Genomic DNA, 17,752 nt, shown 5'->3' on the forward strand with positions numbered 1-17,752 from the left:
CCTGGATTTATCCCCCTTTTCCAATTAGCCTCATTTCCCCTCCTCCTCTCCTTCCACCCTGCTGGAATCAATCCTTGTCCAGGCATTTTAAAGGGCAATGTGCACATTTTATGGCTGTCCCCTATAAAACCATTCTACATGATAACACATCCAGCCCTTTATTAGGGATGTTTGGCAAGTTTATTAGCCAGACATTTTTCTGCACTGACAGATGAGGTCCTGCCATCACTTCTCTGAGCGTGAGAGGCCCTCTCCCACCCCCTCCTCCCCTTTCCTGAGCTATCCAACCCCCGATACCAGAAGCCCAGAGACATCCTCAGCACACTGTCAGCCCCCTCCCTAGGCACTTGAACTCCTCAGTGTCCTACACCTCACCTGCAGTCAGGTGAGCAGCAGCAGCAGGACCATCCCCTTCATGCCCAGGAACTAGCAGCATTTAATTACCCTCTACAGTCACATCCACCAAAGACCCATTAACCCTTCACAGCCAGTGAAATGCTCCTGGCTTTGTGCACAGACATCCAGAGGGGCAGACTATCATATCATGGCAGGACAACTCCTCAAGTCTCAACAGCAAGGCTGTGCCTTGAGGAGCTGGAACGTGTTTAGGTATCTCGTGGGGGTAACTGCTCTCGTTAGACACTAGGAAACTGACTGGCCTCTGTAGTTTGGGCACTGTGATGCTTTGCCCCAGTAAACCCCGATCCCAAGGTCACCACAAACACAAGACTTCGTTTCTGCAGCACTCCATGACGAGATGAAGCTGGGACACAAGTTCAGCAGATGTTACATGGAGCACAGGGGCTCTGCTTCCCAAAAAAACAAGAACTGTTCTGCCAAATTGGGTTTGTCTCAGCCCTTGATGCTGATGCCACCGACGCTGTGTCTGTGCCAGCTCCTCCTCCCTGTGAATGGGAGGACTTGATGTAAAGCCAGCTTCAAGTTTTATTGTCCTGTGCTCACAGCTGTCCATGTGTGTAACAGTGAGCGAAAGAGTCAGCAGGGATTTAATGGGCGGTCAGAGATTAAGAACAGAGAAAATTTATCTGAGTGTTTACCTGGTGCCTCCTCGCCACACTCCAGGGCCACTGGCCACCGCTGAGGGGTCTGCTCCCCCCACAGCAGCACAGCCAGAGGGGATGAGTCCCTGGTAAAAGGGAGCAAGCAGACCTCTGGCTCAGATCGCATCCCAGTCAGGAGGCTGTCGGGCAGTCCCCCTCCCAGGTCAAGGCAGATGGTCCTTGAAACCTTTCAGGCACTTCGATGGCACATTGCACATTAAAATGGGAAGAAAATACAAGGCCATGTTGTGTTTCCCACCCTGCAGGGAGCCTCCCACCCAGCTCTGGTTTCATTCACTGATCTCGACCCGTTGCTGCTCTTTAACCCTCAGCAGGACCACCGGGAGCAGTGGTGGGCTCCCTGCACCTTACCAGCCCCCCTGCCCCATGTTGGTTCACACGTCACACTCCCAGGCTGTGTTATTCTTAAGTGCTGTAAGTCTCTCACTATTATTCTCCCACTTGATATAGTGACCTGTGTCATTTTGAAAGGAAATACATAACAGTATATTAAAGAAATCATGGATCTCTTCATTCATTTTTAAAACAAATTTATTACAATGTAAGAAACCCTGAATAGCATGAATTTATTATAATGATTTAAGGTTCCTGGCACTTGAGTTAAAAATGTCTCTCAATAAATAACTTTCCCTTGAAAACACAGCAAATTAATATAGTTTACCATTTCCAAAGTTATATAAATCCAAGAGGCTTAAATCAACAGTATGCTGGATAAGATTACTGTTGCTCAGCCACAGACTGGTATTGCAGCTCAGAGGGATGGGAAAACACGGTTAAAAATGAATGGTGCTTTTTGAAAATTTTTTTGGTCACCTTTCTCTCCTTTCCACTACCCTAGGCTATGTCTGCTCTGTGAAAGTCAGACTAATGTGAAACTGATGACAGCAGCTGTGGCCTTTGCACACAGGTATCATTACAACAGAGCAGCTACTCCACCACCAGACTCAACAAGCACTGCTCTGATATTTCCCCAAAGTGCCTCCAACACACACAGCCCTGTTGCTTTCCATAGCAGTGTTTTAATTTGACTGCAACCCAGGAGCTGAGATGTCTCCAGCTTGGCTGCTTCCAACCTTGCTGCAGCTTCCCAAGTCTAGAGCAAACATGGGGCTCTAAAAACTGCCTGGACAGTGACCCTAGCCCCAGTGCAGGAACACACATGGATGAATTAGGAAGGGAAGCACTGAAGGCTTGTAGCCATCAGTGGGACTGGCAGGTTTTTGCCTGGCCCAGAACTTGCTCTAAGAGCGGTCTGTGGAGCTCAGCAACTGTTGGGGACAACAGCCTGGGCACATCTGTGTGTCCTGAGGAGCAGTGCTTTTGCTCAGTTGCATGCACAGCTGGGTGCCAGCTCACGGAGAACATTTCTCACATTTTCTCTTTCCCCTTGGACCTTCCTTCTCCACAGGCCACCCTCCAGGCAGCAGGAAGAGCTCAGCATCATCAGCTGAACAATCAGGCAGCCCTTCCCTCAGCAAGGTTTTCTATTGCTTTTTACTTTATGAAGGCCTAATTTTTTTCTCTTTACTGTCAGCATGTCAATTTTTTTTCCACAACATGGGTGATGACTACTTTTTTAAAAAAAAGTACAGCACCGGTGACATCCTGACAGTGCCAATACAGCCAGAGTACACCCACCTGAGCTTTTCGACACAGTAAGTTAGAGCTGTAAAGAGTCAGATTGACAGCCTCGGTAAATTCAAGTCCTCTGTTCAGCAGATGACAAGGAGTCACTAGAAGCAGACAAGGCTTTCAGGTCATCCAGTCCATCTCCCACCCTACCTTTTAATTGTCTCTCTCACCCATGCTATAAATACCTGACTCTTCTCATCTTGTTTCCTCATTATGTCAATTATAGCAGTCCCTGATCATTTTTATTACTCTTCACTGAGATCTCTCTCTCTCTGCCAGTAAGCTTTCTGGTAATGAGATCCCTGTGCTAAAGGCACAAGTGCAAATAGAGGGGCACCAGCTCCACTGACAAGGAGCCATTTTCTCTGCAATTCAAAGATGTCATTGTCTCCCCATCTGCAGCTCAAAAGCCTCCTGTCTTTTTTTGCTGCTATCACCAGCCTTGTGGTTTGTTCACTCTTCTTCTGAGAGTTTGTGTTGTCTGGGTCTCCCCCATCCTATCAAGAATGTGTCTGGCAGATTGTTATCAAGGTGCCTGAGTCCACAGGTACTGCACCCACAAGTTCATGCTACATCCCAAACTGAGTCCTGCAATCTTTTTCTTTCCTGCTTGGTATTTCTACTTTACATTAGTCTTTCCTCCTCAACTCTTCTAAATTTAGCAGGGCCTCCTGGTTTCACTTCTTAGAGAATTTCTGCTTCAAGAAACAGAACCATGATCTGAAATGCAACCAGACTTGGTGCTCAGCCCAACACCTCAAAAAAAAAAACCCAAAAAAAAAAAAAAAAAACCCAAAAAAAAAAAAAAAAACAAAAAAAAAACAAAAACAAAAAAAAAAAAAACAAAAAAAACAAAAACAAAAACAAAAAACCACACACACACAAAAAAAAAAAAAAAAAAAAAAAAAAAAAACAAGCAAGCTTCTGAAAGTGGCAAAAAAGTGCAAAAATGAGTGTGTGTAGAAACAGCAGAAATGAGGCCACACTGTCACCATTTCACATCAGCAGCACTGGAACATAGTATCCTGCTCTAGTGTAAACCCTTCAAGAAGCATAAATGCTAGAAAAAGTTCAGAAACAGGCCCTCCAAAACATCCAAGGGCAGGAAAAGACATTAGGACACAAAGCATAAAGGATGACATCTCAACAAAGAGAAGGCTCAACCAGTTTATCACTGCCATTGGGGTACTCAGTCTGGCAACATGGCAACTTTGTAATCCTTCTAGAGGCACAACACAGTCCAGCAGTTGGACATTCAGGTAGATAACCTCAGTCTCAAAATAAGGCAGTTTTGTAGAAGCAAGAATAATTGCACGCTGGAAAATTTTGACAAGGCACTTTTAAAATTTCAATGCAACTTCCTCACAGTCATCTCTAATTCAATAATGAACTAGATTTTGTGTCTGTGAATTCATCTTGTCCTTTCCCTCATTATCAGGTGTAGCAGAGGAGAGGAGTTCCCACTATTCTTAATGCTCAAAGCACTCAACACTTTGTGTTTGGGCAAGTGCTTTAATCAAACCCATGCTTCAAGGTTTTAATGTAGTTGCCAGTAAGCAACCAGGAAATATACCTTTTTTCCAGCTTTTCACTTTCTTCTTGTCTGTAGACAGGAGACCAGAAAGAAGGAACTCACACAGGTTATTGAATACTCTGAGTGAAAATTATTTTGTTTTACATACTCAGGACGAATCCTGTATCAAGGAAACTAGGCTCTCACTGCAGCTCATGGATTAGTTCATCTGCTAGGACCACCTGGGCATCTCTCACCACATGTATGTCAGGACCACACCTCTTAGTGACATCTGAGTTTCTCCAGTTTAACTCCCCAATGCCTGAAATGACCTCCTCAAGCCTCAAAATACATGAAGCCTGAGGACTTCAGCTTCTGTTCAATAGGAATGTCTGGCCCACGTTTCTGCGCTTAAAGGTTACAGTTCACAGACACATTTTGGTGGATACCTCCAGTCCCTTCTGCTGTGGGCACTGATATAGACCACAGCCCCTCTGAGATGTGGTGCTATACACAGTTCAGCATACAACCCACAGCATGCTGTGAAGGGAGGCAAACTGTCTTCCCCAGAGCTGGAAAACAAATACAATTCCTCCCCAGACCATCCTTTTCCTGCAGCTGGGATGCTCTTCCATCCTCCATTAACAAATGCAGGACTCCTCAAGAACCAACACTGGCCAGGCCAAGTTGGGTTTCCTGCTGCTTTTTAGCTGAATTCTGCTTCCTAGCTGAATTCTGCTTCCAAACACCCTAGTCAGGGATCACCACGAAAGCTCTGCTACACATCCATGCCAGAGATGCTCAAGGTAAATGCCTCTAAGTTACATGGAGTCACAATATTGTAAAACATTTATTGTTGCTGTGAGCAGACAAGCCTTCCAATGATGCAGGGAGCAGGTCTGGATCAAGAGAGGCATTTTTCAGAGGAAAGCCACCCAGTTAGAGCAGACTACATTGCTTCTGCTGGTTTAAATCACTTCATTCAATATTCTGTGTTGTCTTATGTAGCATGCAGTTATGTAAATTTATAAATCATACACTAATTAGCACACAATTTCATAAATTTAGTAACAGTGAAAAAGGAGGTTTCTAACTAACCAGGCTGTGCTCTCTTTCCCACAGATGGCACAAATTCAAATACAGCCTGGAGGTCGTTTTTGAGAAAATCTTTGCTGCAACTTCTAGAGTTTAACCCCAGGCTCACATGCACTTTCAAGGACTGTCTTTTGGATATCTTAGGCTCAATATCTCTGAAGTGCAGCTAAGCCCTTTTCTCTCCTTCCTTAACACCAAACCTCCACAGCTCACTGGATCACTGCAAATTTTATTAGTTTATCCTGATTCCCACTCTCCAGTCTCCTATTCTTTGGCCATCTATGTCACTATTTCTTGCAAGCAACTGAGCTCAGTCCGTGCCCTGGGTTATACCCAGGTTCTGCACAGTTGCTCTCCATGTGCTCTGGCCTCCCTGTCCAGCTGCTCTAAAAAGGGGAGACACTTAAGTCAGGCCAAGGTAATTTCCTCCTTGCCCTCATTTGCCAAGCATGCCTTGGACAGTAGCCCCTCAAATGCAGGAACACGATTTGGAAAACCGTGTAGAGTCATAAGGCTCATATGGGAACCAGTGTTTGAAAACATTTCTCACTTTAAGACACAAGCATACAGTTTTTCTTCATCAGCTTATTCTAGTTCAACAACTCATCCCTGCCCTCTGGCTCACTCCTACTTCACCTCCACCTGTGGTACAGTTATCTGCCTTACATCTTTGTCCTTTCCTGCCTTCATCTCCATCCTTTCTTCCTTACTCTTTAATTCACTTTGTCCCAAAGCATGGTGCTGGCTCTCCAATTCTCTTCTCCTTTGTATTTTTCACCTCTCTCTTACTTCACGCTTCAAAGGAGGCCTTGCTCCATCTCACAGTAAGACCCATGTCCTGGAGAGGAAGAGAAGGCTTAAAACAAGCCCTTCATGTATCTTAGTAAACTGGAGACTCACAACATAATATGATGTGATGCTGTGGGAAGCAGAACACATTGTCAATGGCAGTATTGACATCTGAGCTGGACAAAAATCAGAAGATAAGCCAAATATAAGTCTGGAAAAATAAATTAAACCCCCAGATAATTTATTAGATTAAGAGCTGACATACATACATTAACACGTGCTTGAGATGGGATTCAATAGCAAGACTGGAAAGGCTAGAAATGAAAAGAGTGTGATTATTACAGGGCTGTGACGTGCAAGGTGCACAAAAGCAGTAACTACACAAACAGCCAGCAAGTGTGAATTCACAAACCACATGAGAAGGACACAAAATAAAGGCCTGGGTAGGAGCTTTAGCAGCTGTCATGTTACTCCACAAAGCCTTATGGAAAACACAGCCTGATGTGTAGCTGAAGCATATTCACTGGGAACACTCTGGACAAACAGCCTATGCTGGACCAACTCCCCAGCAGCAGCTCCCAATATAGAAGCTCAAACTTAAAAGGACACTGTCACGTCATAGCTTTTGATAATTTAATTTTTGCATTTCCTCTACTGTTTTAGCAGACGGAAAACAATTCCCCTTCCAGTACCAACTACTGATTTTATCCTTTCCTATTTGAAAATCATTGATTTTTTTTTCTAAGGCTATAAATGTTTTAATAACTTCAACTTTGTAGTGCCTCATGGCAATATATCTTTGCTTGCACTGACTGCTAAACACTATTCCTAATGTACTCCTGATAACTAGAGCAAGAGCCAGCATTAAAAAAGATGATTTTCCACAGGGTCTACAAAATTAATAGCTTTTGTTTCTTTTGTCCATGTCTCACAGATAGTTAAAGCACACAGCTCTTCACCCATTAGGCATTTCAACTATCTTTTACTAGAAAACTTTGCTTCACAAAGGTGTGCCTCTGTGTAGGTCTGATTGATGGGCAGCACCTTGAGCATAGAGCCCACAACCCTGACAATGTCCTTTTAGAAAGAGCTACAACCAAAAAATACAGATTCAAGCCAAAAGTCACCTTCAGAATTAGAATTTTTTACAGACTAAGTGATCATAAGAAATCCCAAAGCAGTTAAATATTGGCACCCACAGAAGAACAGAATGCTCCCACGGAATGTTCTCGACACAAAGGCACCTTTCAAGAAACATATACGTATTTTTTGCTTTTTTGAAAGGTCAGTTAGCATTTATCCGAAAAGGCAATTAAAGTTTCAGTCAAACTGGAAAAGAGACAAGAAGCAATTGGACTGAAATCAGAGCACTGTTTCTCTATAAATGCCAACACTTTAAAAAAAACCACCACAAAGCTAAAAAAACACCATGAAACAACTCCAAACTCTAAGATCTATGTGATGGCTATCCCCAAATTTCCTGCTGGTCCTTGTACATTCTTCTCTTCTTTCTCCTCCTTTTTCCTGCCCTCTTAAAGCAGCAGACTACTCAGCCAACAGAATAGGAAAACTTATGTTCCTGCCTGCTCTACTTGGGCTGGGGCACTGAATACATCTTTGGGGCTCTTAGCAGAAACTTGGGCCTTCACAGGCCCAGGGAGTAGAACAAGAGGGACATTCAACAGCAGGAGGACATATTCCAGAAAGCTGTAATACTTCACTAAAAGAAGGACAGACCATGCAGGGACTTTCCACAGCAGTAACTTTCTGGTCCAGCAATGCTGCTTTCCTCCTTTAAACTCCTCCAAGCAGCTTTTAAAATTCAGCTGGGATGCACAGAAAGCATATCACCCAATTTGTGATTAAGACTGGGCCTGAATGAAGAAGCCAAGAGTAACCTGAGGTTCTTCTTCCCCTTCATTCTCCTTCCCCTTCATTCTCACTGACAGAGCATGGTGCTGCCAGGGGCTGCAGGGCTCTCATCTGAGATCCACCTTTCAGAGCATCACACGTCGCACAGGAGCAGCGTGGGGAAGCAGGCAGTAGCCATACCCCAAGCATCAGTACAGCAACTCAACCCAGCCATTAAGATAAGCAGGGCTGCCTAAAGAGACTGTCTGAAAAGCAGTACTGGCCCAAGAAGTGGTGTTTGGGAGCAAATGGCCTAGAACTTGCCCGTACTGGATCAATTCTACCTTCCCCTCGCTGCAATTTTACTTTGCAAAATGAGTATTTTAGTCTCATATTTCTAGGAACACATGCCGGTGGCTACTGTTACAATAAAATATGAACACTGCATTGTGGAGAAAATGACCATTAATCCTGTATTGTGCAGTCATTTTTACCAATTCGGCACATTTCTTTAAATAACCAAGTACATGCAGTAGATGGAAATGCATTTAAATAAACTGAAATAGATACAGCATGAATAATTAAAGCTGGCAGGAAAGTGTGCATTGTGAGCTGCTAGTGGAAATAATTACTGATTTGTCTTATTTACAATGGAGCCTGGATGCAGGATCAAAATAGTGCAAGTTAGTGAAAATGTGTTAAGACTGCTCTTATACTAGCACTAATATGTATTTCATCTTGAAAAGTACATCAAATACGTTTTGGATCTCTGCAATGTCTGACTCTGTTCTGCTATTTCAGGGTTACGTTACCCAGCACATAAACTCTGTCAAATAGCACTGATTTAAAGAGGAATATAATTCAAACCTGTGCCTAGTACATCAACCTGCAACATCATCTATTAACATTATCAGACACTGTAGAGTTGAGCTTACAATATATCCCCTAAAACCTCAGCATCTTAAATACCAGAATGTTGAAGGAAAAAACAGATCATAAAATCAGTGAAGAAGTACTAAAGTGCATATACCTTTATATTATGCTAGGTTTTAAACAGACTTGTTTAATTAGAAAATAATCTACTTTGAACATGCTGGTTCTTGAATGTTAGGCAGTTCTTGCAAACTGCTTTAGAGCCAAAAAAATCGATAATGAAGTAATCTTCTGGTATAAGGCTGGCGAAACTGTGACTTCAATCTATTAGAAAATGTTGTATATTAAAAAAAAAAGCTATTTTAAATTGATTTCTTGGCACATGAAAGGTTTAGGAAAAAAGTTAACACTTTCTGATTGGTGTACCCCAATAATATACTTGCATCATGATTACTAAATCCAAAATGAACCTGGATGCTAATTAGCTATGTTTTAGAAGAGGGAAAACAAGTAGTGATCACTCAAATAATTTAAGAGTAGCTGTAGACCAAGGAGTTATGTCAAATGAAGAAGATCTCCTCGAGGAGGTGACTCTCCTCCAGCTCATCTGCTCTGCTCCTGGGGCTGCAGGGGGTCTTGCACCAAGAGGAGGACAGCCCACAGCTTGCACAGCAGGGCGTGTGTGTTCTGTTCTTGTCACAAGGTTCTCGGCAGAGGTGTCCCACAGCTGATACTGGGTTCATAACTTCCACCAGGTCAAGAAGAGAGGCTTCGTACCTACAGAAACACACCAAGAAAAGAGCTCTATTAAGATCACAGCACTATGCAAGAACTGAATCCAGTTTTCCTGCCTCCATAAATCAGATTAGACCTAGATTTGTCTGAGAGGGGCCACCGGCACAGAATGAATGTATGTTTTCCTGTATGGACTTCTGTCAGTAAATTTTCAATACACAGAGGTACTGAAAAAGAGGCAAGCAAAGCATGGGTGCTCAGGTTATTTTAGGCTGTTTCATCAGCTTTTCCATTTGAGGCATGTATTGTCTTAGTTGCACTCTGGAGACTGAACAAAGAGAGATGATAGTCAAATACACCAAACAAGGCAGATCCATGCCAGTAATGGTAAAGTGACTTATACACATGCTGCACTTTTTTTTTTTTTCTTTTTTTTTTTTTTTTCTTTTTCTTTTTTTCCCCTTTTTGAATAGACCTCTACACTTGATTTAGTTTCTCAGGGATTTGAAAACAGAAGGAGACTTTATTATTATTGCCACAAACTACATGTGCTTCCTATAAATCTCTGTGTACCTTATAGAGTCCGTCTGGTGAAAGCACTGAAGGAACAGAATCTAAGCAAGGCAAAACAAAATCAACACTTGAGGAACCAAGAGAAAAGACAAAGGTGCTAACCATCACTCTGGCTGTCCTTTAAGTGCAAGTACAGATGTGTGGGAAGGTTGCAAGCCAATGTAATCTGGTGATGCTCACTGAATAATGGCAGGTACTTGAGACAGGGAGTTCCTATTAATATTCACAGGAGACAAGATTTGATCTAAATACCAGCACAGGATTAATCATAACAATATATTTCCTCCTGTCCAATTTTAAATGTCTTAAACAATGCCATTTCCACTGCTTCCCTAGGGAGGCCATTCTCCAGTGATCTCTTAGTCATATGTAAGAGCTATCACTCCAAAGTTTTACCCAAAAGTCTCTTTGTTCCATGCTGTTGTTAGCACCAACCTGCCTGATGTTCCCAACCCTGAAGTGATTCACACATTCCAAGACCTTCATGCACCAAATGCTATTCACATTATTCACCCAAATGAAACTATCAGCACAGGTGATTGGATCCATAGGGTACTTCTCTTGTAAGCAGAGTTCATCTATAGCATGAGGAAACACCTCAAGCTGTTCTCTGCTTTGAGAAAATCCTCTTTTTCTACTTTTGTAACTGTAAGAACCTTGAAAGACTAAGCAACTAAGACAGCTGGGGAAGTTTCTCAACTCAGATGGGATGAAAAATTCTTAAGAACAAACGTTTACAGCAGTTTACGGATGTGAGAGATTAGCAGTGGCCAGGGAACTTCCTAAAGGCAGACTGCCACTTGTGCTGTCCAACAGCCTTGTGCAGCAGCAGCAGCAGGTAAAAGTTTTCCTACCCTGAACTAGTCATGCCATGAAAAACGCCCTTCTTTATCTCCACAAGTAAGTGCTACATCCCATCCGTCATCAGAATGCTGCCACAGAATCATTTAGACTGGAAAAGACCACCAAGACCATCGAGTGCAACCTTTGACTGGTCTCTGCCCTGCCAACCAGACCAGAGCACCAAGTGCTACACGTGGTCATTTCCTGAAAGCCACCAGGGATGGTGACTCCACCACCTTCCTGGGAAGCCCATTCCAGTGCTTGACATGACAAGTTACTTTGTCCATAACAAAATAACTCATTTTTATATTTGAGACACAGAGCTAACTCCCTCAGCTCAAAGGAGTTACCAGTGGTACTGATGTGTTAATACCAATGTTAATGGTGACTACTGAAGTTATGCTATAAAATCTATTTCTTTCAATTGTTATTGTTTCTTCCAATCCGACTGTGGTAGATAGAGTGAATAAATTCACGTATAAACAATATTGTATGTTATAAACTTGAAACTGTCATTGTAAGTTTGGATTCCCGAAGCTACACAAGGCGTCTCCGAATACCAAGGCCCATTGGGCAACTGTGAAATAGCAAGGCAAATCCAAAATTTGCAACAGGAATGGCAAGGCTGAACAGGAGATGGCCCATTCATCAAGGGTGGACCTCCACTTCATGGCTGATCAACATCTGACATCCATCTGGGTGTAGGACATCCGGAGATTGAACACATCACCATCCCAATACCCGATTCCTGGAACACCTTTCATACTGCCAGGAAATTCTTTCAAAACCCAACTCTGAAATAAAGAAATACATGAATATGCAGACTGGCCAAAGACTCACAATAAACATTACCTCCAGGCAGAAAAACTGTATAAAATCTGTGGGCCGAAAACCAGCATCCGTGGACGAGGTGGGACAGCACCGTTGCAGCTGCTCCTCTGTCCACCCAGCATTAGATGAATGTTGACCGATTTTATTGTGGCTGTCTCAGACTGATTTTGGAAATGGCTAAATAAATTCTTTGATATCAGACTGGCTAATAATCATTTGTAACATGATGGTCAGTGTCAATTTCTAATACAGTCTGACTTGACACTACTACCTCACAGAACTCTCTCCCGTTTGACTACAGATTGTTTTGTTTTCCTGCAGATGTGCTAGCTTTAATCTCACAATCAAAAAGCCAATTTGCAAATTTCTTTGCCACATTTTAAGCTTGTCTACATGTCTTTCTGTCTAAGCAGCAAAAAATGAGTGGCTCAAAATGAAAAAATACATCTTTTGTTTCAATTGCATCTTGTTTGTGGCCAACCCTAAGCAAACATGATGCCTTTTAGTTACCCTCACCATAAAGTTCAGACAGACATGGAGCTTTGGGTTGCCAAACCAGATCATTTTAGAGAAATCTGTTGTTTGTACTAGCATTCAGAAAGTACCTTTAAAAACTGAAACTCCTCAAAGATATTTCCAACATAAAATAGAATAAGCTGCACTGATAGCAAGAACTAGCGCACAGATATATGAGATTTTTCACATGGAGAAAGTTTAAGACTAGACTCTATATAAATACACACATATGGTTTGAACCCCAAAGAAACCCAGTTAACATTTACACTGCTTTCATTAGCCACACCTAAAATTTCTTTTTAGATTAATCTAGTCTAGCATACAAATGCTTATCTCCTCTGACGGTAGTGCTATCATAAAATTTCAATTTCTCCAGCAGCCACATGCAATCACAGATTAGGCAGGGGAAACCAAACCAGCCAGTGCATTTACAGCAAATGTGCAGGCCCTAGATTTCAGCAGTACCTTCAAGTTCATTTCTTCTGCAAGTTTATCTAAGTTTTACAGCATTTCTGCTATCAGGAAGGCTAAATGATTTGGCAGATTACAAACGTAGCAAATAGCAAAGATTATGTAAAAGACCAGGTGTTGTAAATCAGTCTATTTGACACCACAGTTATATATGCAATGAAGTGAATGAATTCCGCTAACAGAGCACTATCTGATAAAGAGAATGCTCCTTGCAGGTATTTAGTGTTTAATCCCAGGATAATGGTTTGCCCTGGTTTGTCTAAGTAACATCAGACAGCATCTGGCTGGAGGCAACAGAATAGACCCAGAATGGTTTGAAACTTGCAAAGACAATTTTCTCACCATTTATTTGTATCCTAATATTTAAAGAGACACAGTCAGAATGCTTGAATCCTGAAATGCAACTTTCTATAAAACCAGGGTATGTATTCTTTGCATGACTTGAATGAAAACATAAGTAAAAACAGGCATTATTATTATTATTATTATTATCATTATCATCACTATTATTATTATTATTATTATTATTATTATTATTATTATTATTATTATTATTATTACAACACTTAATGGCTTCTGTGAAGCCAAAGCTACAGGATCAGCCACCCAGGAGTCAGAACATTTCAAACAGGAAAACTGATTTGGCAAACTTGCCTTGTGAATAGTGAATGCTCTTTTAAAGTAAACTAAGGGTGAAGGGTATCCTTGTATTGTTCCTGCTTCCAGAAGAGAAAAAAATCCCAAACATTCTGCAGAAGTACCAGCACTGTACATTAAGCCACATATAGAAATTCCTCATGTATAGATGTTCAACCAAGCAACCAAATGTCCCATCAGTGCTGGTGTTTACACACATTTTCTTTGATAGGTTTTACCCTCCCAACAGAAGGAAAATGGCATGGGCAACTGTCCCTTTAAAGATGGTAATAATTCAGTGTGTCCTCACTTTTTTGGTACATTTGCCAGTGTGCTGGAAAGTCAGTGAGCAAGGAGAGTGTAACCCAGGTTTTTGTTAATGGATCCCTTGGAGTGAATTAGAAGGAAATGTCACATAGACCAACGGGTTAAAATATACTCAGGTTCAGTGGAAATGTACAGGTACCTCCCCTGAGGTGGGGAAGGGACGGGGGGGGGGGGGGGGGGGGGGGGTATGCGGAACTTTAATTGCTCTGGTGGAAGGCCCCAGAAATTAGTCTGGGGGCACTTAGGGAATCTTTGACAGTTGATGAAGCCTTCACAGGGACTGCCTCTCAGTTGAGTCAATAATGCCCAATCAGATCTTCCCCCAGGTGGCAGTTTAACAACTGAGGGTGTTATGTAAGGAAGAGCAATGAGCATAGCAAGAAGCACCATCTTGCCTTGCAGGATCCAGGCCCTGATAGGTCACCTCTTCTGCCTCAGGCAGACTAGCGTATGTACACCCAAAAACTCACCTCCTCCCTCAAGAGATGCAAACCTGGCCTCCACAAAGCACCCTGGCACCTCCACAAATGGGCAAATGTTATGAGTCATTAATCATTAATAGTCCAGTCTCTCACAGCATCTCTGCAACAGACTGGAAAATAATCTCTCTTTTTGACACTTTCCCCATGTATACTTTTTCATCTAACTTTAATGAGCTTGAAAGTCTGCATGTTTCATCATGGGAGAAGAAAATTTTTAAGGTCTACAAATTTGAATTAGAAGTCTAACTATTTAGACAGATAAAGGTTGGTGAAAGTAATCTTCTAAAACATTTAAAGTTTCTCCAAAGTAATCTCCAAAACATTCATCAGGAGACATAACACCAAGAACTAGTTAATGTGAAAAACAGAAGGAAGGCAGAGCCACGGGCAAGAGGATAGAGATGAGAGTAGGGAGACTAGACCACAGTAAGCTTTGAAACTCTTCTTTCAATGAAGAACTTTCACCTTTGCTTTTATTGTAGAATATAAAACTCCAAATACAGCTCACAGAGCAGCACAGAGATGCCCAATCTGGGAGGCTGATACCACTGGGATCAAGCTCGTACAGTTGGGTCAGAGCAGAATTGCCACCTGGGTAGCAAAATCCACCATGGTCAGGCATTGCACAGTGCTGTGAAAGAATTCCCTTTATCACCTCTGCATTACTAAAACAGACTGCTAGAAATTTGCCTCCTCAGCCACTAAAACCCTTTTGGAAATTTTATTAGAAACTCTCAGCATTGGTTCTTAATTAAGTTAGTATCTAGTAGAGTTTATGAACTCTAAATGTAAAAGAAGTTTTGTAGTCTATCACTAAGATAACAGGAAACATCATAAACCATTATGATTCAGAAAACATCATTAACCATTCACATTTTTAAAAGGAAAAGAAAAATAAAGATGGCACAGACCCAATTCCCTCTTTCCACAGTGTGTCTTTTCCACTGCTCATGCAGCAGGAATACAGCTCTCCGAACACCTAGGGGTGAATCTTACTTTGTCCCATGTTTCCAAACTGAATGGAAAGGAAGGTTTTCCCATTCTTATGATGAACACACAAATATGGCTGATGCTCTGGGAACCATAAGACCACTTATGCCCAGGATGGTTGGTGAGAAAACACCTGAAACCACTTGGTATTCCTTCTGATAAAATGTGCAGGGCAATCAGAGCTCAGACAGTCCCACAATGTACAGTACCTAAAAAATGGTCAGATTATACAAGAGTGATGCACAGAACTCATAACTGTACAGGATATCAGAAATGACAGTGGTCTTGAAGGTAACCACAAAGCCTACTTGCCTCAACTGGCTGAACAGTGATGTTTATTTATTTAGACATTTGGGATATGCCAATGGATTTTTAATATTCGTCTACTTCCCACTGTTGGTAAAATATGTATTTCTTACACACTGTCCAATTTTTAAACTACGCTGTTGTATTTTCATATCATACAGTCCCATTTAGTTAATAATACCATTTGTTTCTTCTTGGAAAAAAAACCCAGCACAACTTCAACAAGTTTGACATTTGGAGGAGCAGGAATCTCCGTATGAGGCAAAATAACTAAACTTGTTAGGGTCGTAAGTACTCTGGCAGCAAAATATATGTATACTTCTTTAAACAAGCAGTGTCATATAATATTTGATCACTACATTTAGAGACATCTTTTCATTTACAGTCTCTGAAAATTTATTCTTCAACCATAAACACGTAGAAAACACATGGAATGTCTCTTTGCAAAGTGATGGCATTTCAACAAAGCATACTGGCAATACAGTTTTGTTGCTGTCTGTATAGGCTTACTTTATTTAACTGTATATACCAGAGGAAATAAAAAGGTTTATTTTTATACTACCGCTTATATTTTCAACATTAAGTTCAAAGTGATTTACTAATGTTACATGAATTGCCTTTGAATTACGATACAGTATTGTGCCTAAGTACAAAGCCTAACACTATTTTGTATTCATAAAACACCACCTGCCCCCAAGCACTTTACAGATGCTAAATACAGCTAAAACACATTCAAGGGGTAGGGAACAGACCCATTTTACGGAAAATTAAACAGTTTATTGTTATGATAGAGCAAATACCAAATCACTGTTTGACTGGAACAAACAGGGCAAATAAAAGAAGAGAAAAAACAGAAGCACATAAGGAGTGGCCTGAGCAACTTCCAACTACCTGAAACATGAAGACAACACAGTAGCAATACAACCTTGGATTATATGGAAGAAACACTCATCACCCACACCCAAGCTAAGCCAAGCTCTACAAGGGAAGGGAAGAACTCAACCCAAATCAAAGGGTCCTAAGCACTTTCTGCCATCTTTAGTCTGGCATCCACAATTAGATTACCTCCATGGCTTGTCCTTTCAACATCCATGCACCAACCCACCATCCATAAATTTTCCTAATTGTTTTTTCAACCTGCAGTTTCCACAATGTCATGTGACAGCAAGCTCAGGAAGTTCACTGCTGTTTACAGACATACTTATGTTTTCTGTTTTAGTACCTTGCTAACGTTGCCTTAAGGACTGACTGCGGTTAGTCTCTTTCACATGGTGGAATCTGGCAAAAAACAGCTGCACATTCAGTTTATCTACCACCTTCACAATTTTGCATCCCTGATCATTTTCTCAGTCTTTGCCTCTCCCAAGTCATTGCTTCTTGGTCTCTCCCTAAATTGCTTCATCCTGATGATCAAATTAATTGTTCTCTGCCCCTTTCCTAGGTTCCACTTCAGCTTTCTTGAGAGGCAAAGACCAAGCAGAATCAAAATGTGGGTACAGCAATACCTATGTATCCACAAGCTCTTGAGAAATTCCAGAAAGGTTTGAACTCCACAAATCCAACCACCTGCTCTGAGTTCAGTATCATGTAGGCACGGTGTTGATGGCTCTTCCCCTGGTCAATTACAGCTTCATTCGCTCAGTTTTGATTTGCCTTTTCAGAGTTGTTTGTTACTGATATATCATTTGACTTCCTGAAAGAACTTAGTATCAAAGCACATGAATTTACTAGGTCACCCAGGAGATTTTGCTGTTCACTTCTCACTCCAGGTCACTGATGAAGAACCAGCCTACAGTGAGTTCCTGGGGGATCCCTCTGCTAACTCTAAAAAATGAACATTAAGTCACTTGGCTTGCTATCATTTAATCAGTAGTAAATCCCTAGAAGGAATTGTCCCCCAATCCTACAGAAACTTGAATTCTTTAGCAACTTTTGGCATGGAACCTTGGCAAAAGCCTTTTGAAAATCCATAGGGCTGAGCTGATACCTCAGATTCCTTCTTCCCCACTCTGTGAGAATAATCCAAGTCTTAACTAGAAGGCTATTTGGCCCAGGAAACCTGAGATGAACATGTCAATGAACATTAGAGGCTGGTTGGGTAGGAAATGAAAGCTGAGAAAGGGAAGCTGATTTTGCAGTCATTCCCTGAAAGGCCACACATCAGGATAAGGGAGCTTGTCTTTCATGTGTGAACTGCACCTTCAGTG

The 17,752-nt window shown here is 41.7% G+C and overlaps 1 protein-coding gene across 1 annotated transcript in view; it reads right to left on the reverse strand.

Annotated features, from left to right (window-relative positions):
- Window positions 1-5,057: 5,057 nt before the first annotated feature.
- Window positions 5,058-17,752, reverse strand: part of KIAA1328 (KIAA1328 ortholog) — a 176,254-nt gene continuing 163,559 nt past the window's right edge. The window contains 1 exon segment of the mRNA XM_066180895.1: window positions 5,058-9,612. Coding sequence (XP_066036992.1) covers window positions 9,396-9,612 — 217 coding nt within the window. The 3' untranslated portion in view covers window positions 5,058-9,395.

Source organism: Chamaea fasciata, unplaced genomic scaffold (assembly GCF_029207755.1).
Source record: "Chamaea fasciata isolate MVZ Bird 193981 ecotype frontalis unplaced genomic scaffold, bChaFas1.0.hap1 SCAF_4, whole genome shotgun sequence".
Lineage (NCBI taxonomy): Eukaryota > Metazoa > Chordata > Aves > Passeriformes > Sylviidae > Chamaea > Chamaea fasciata.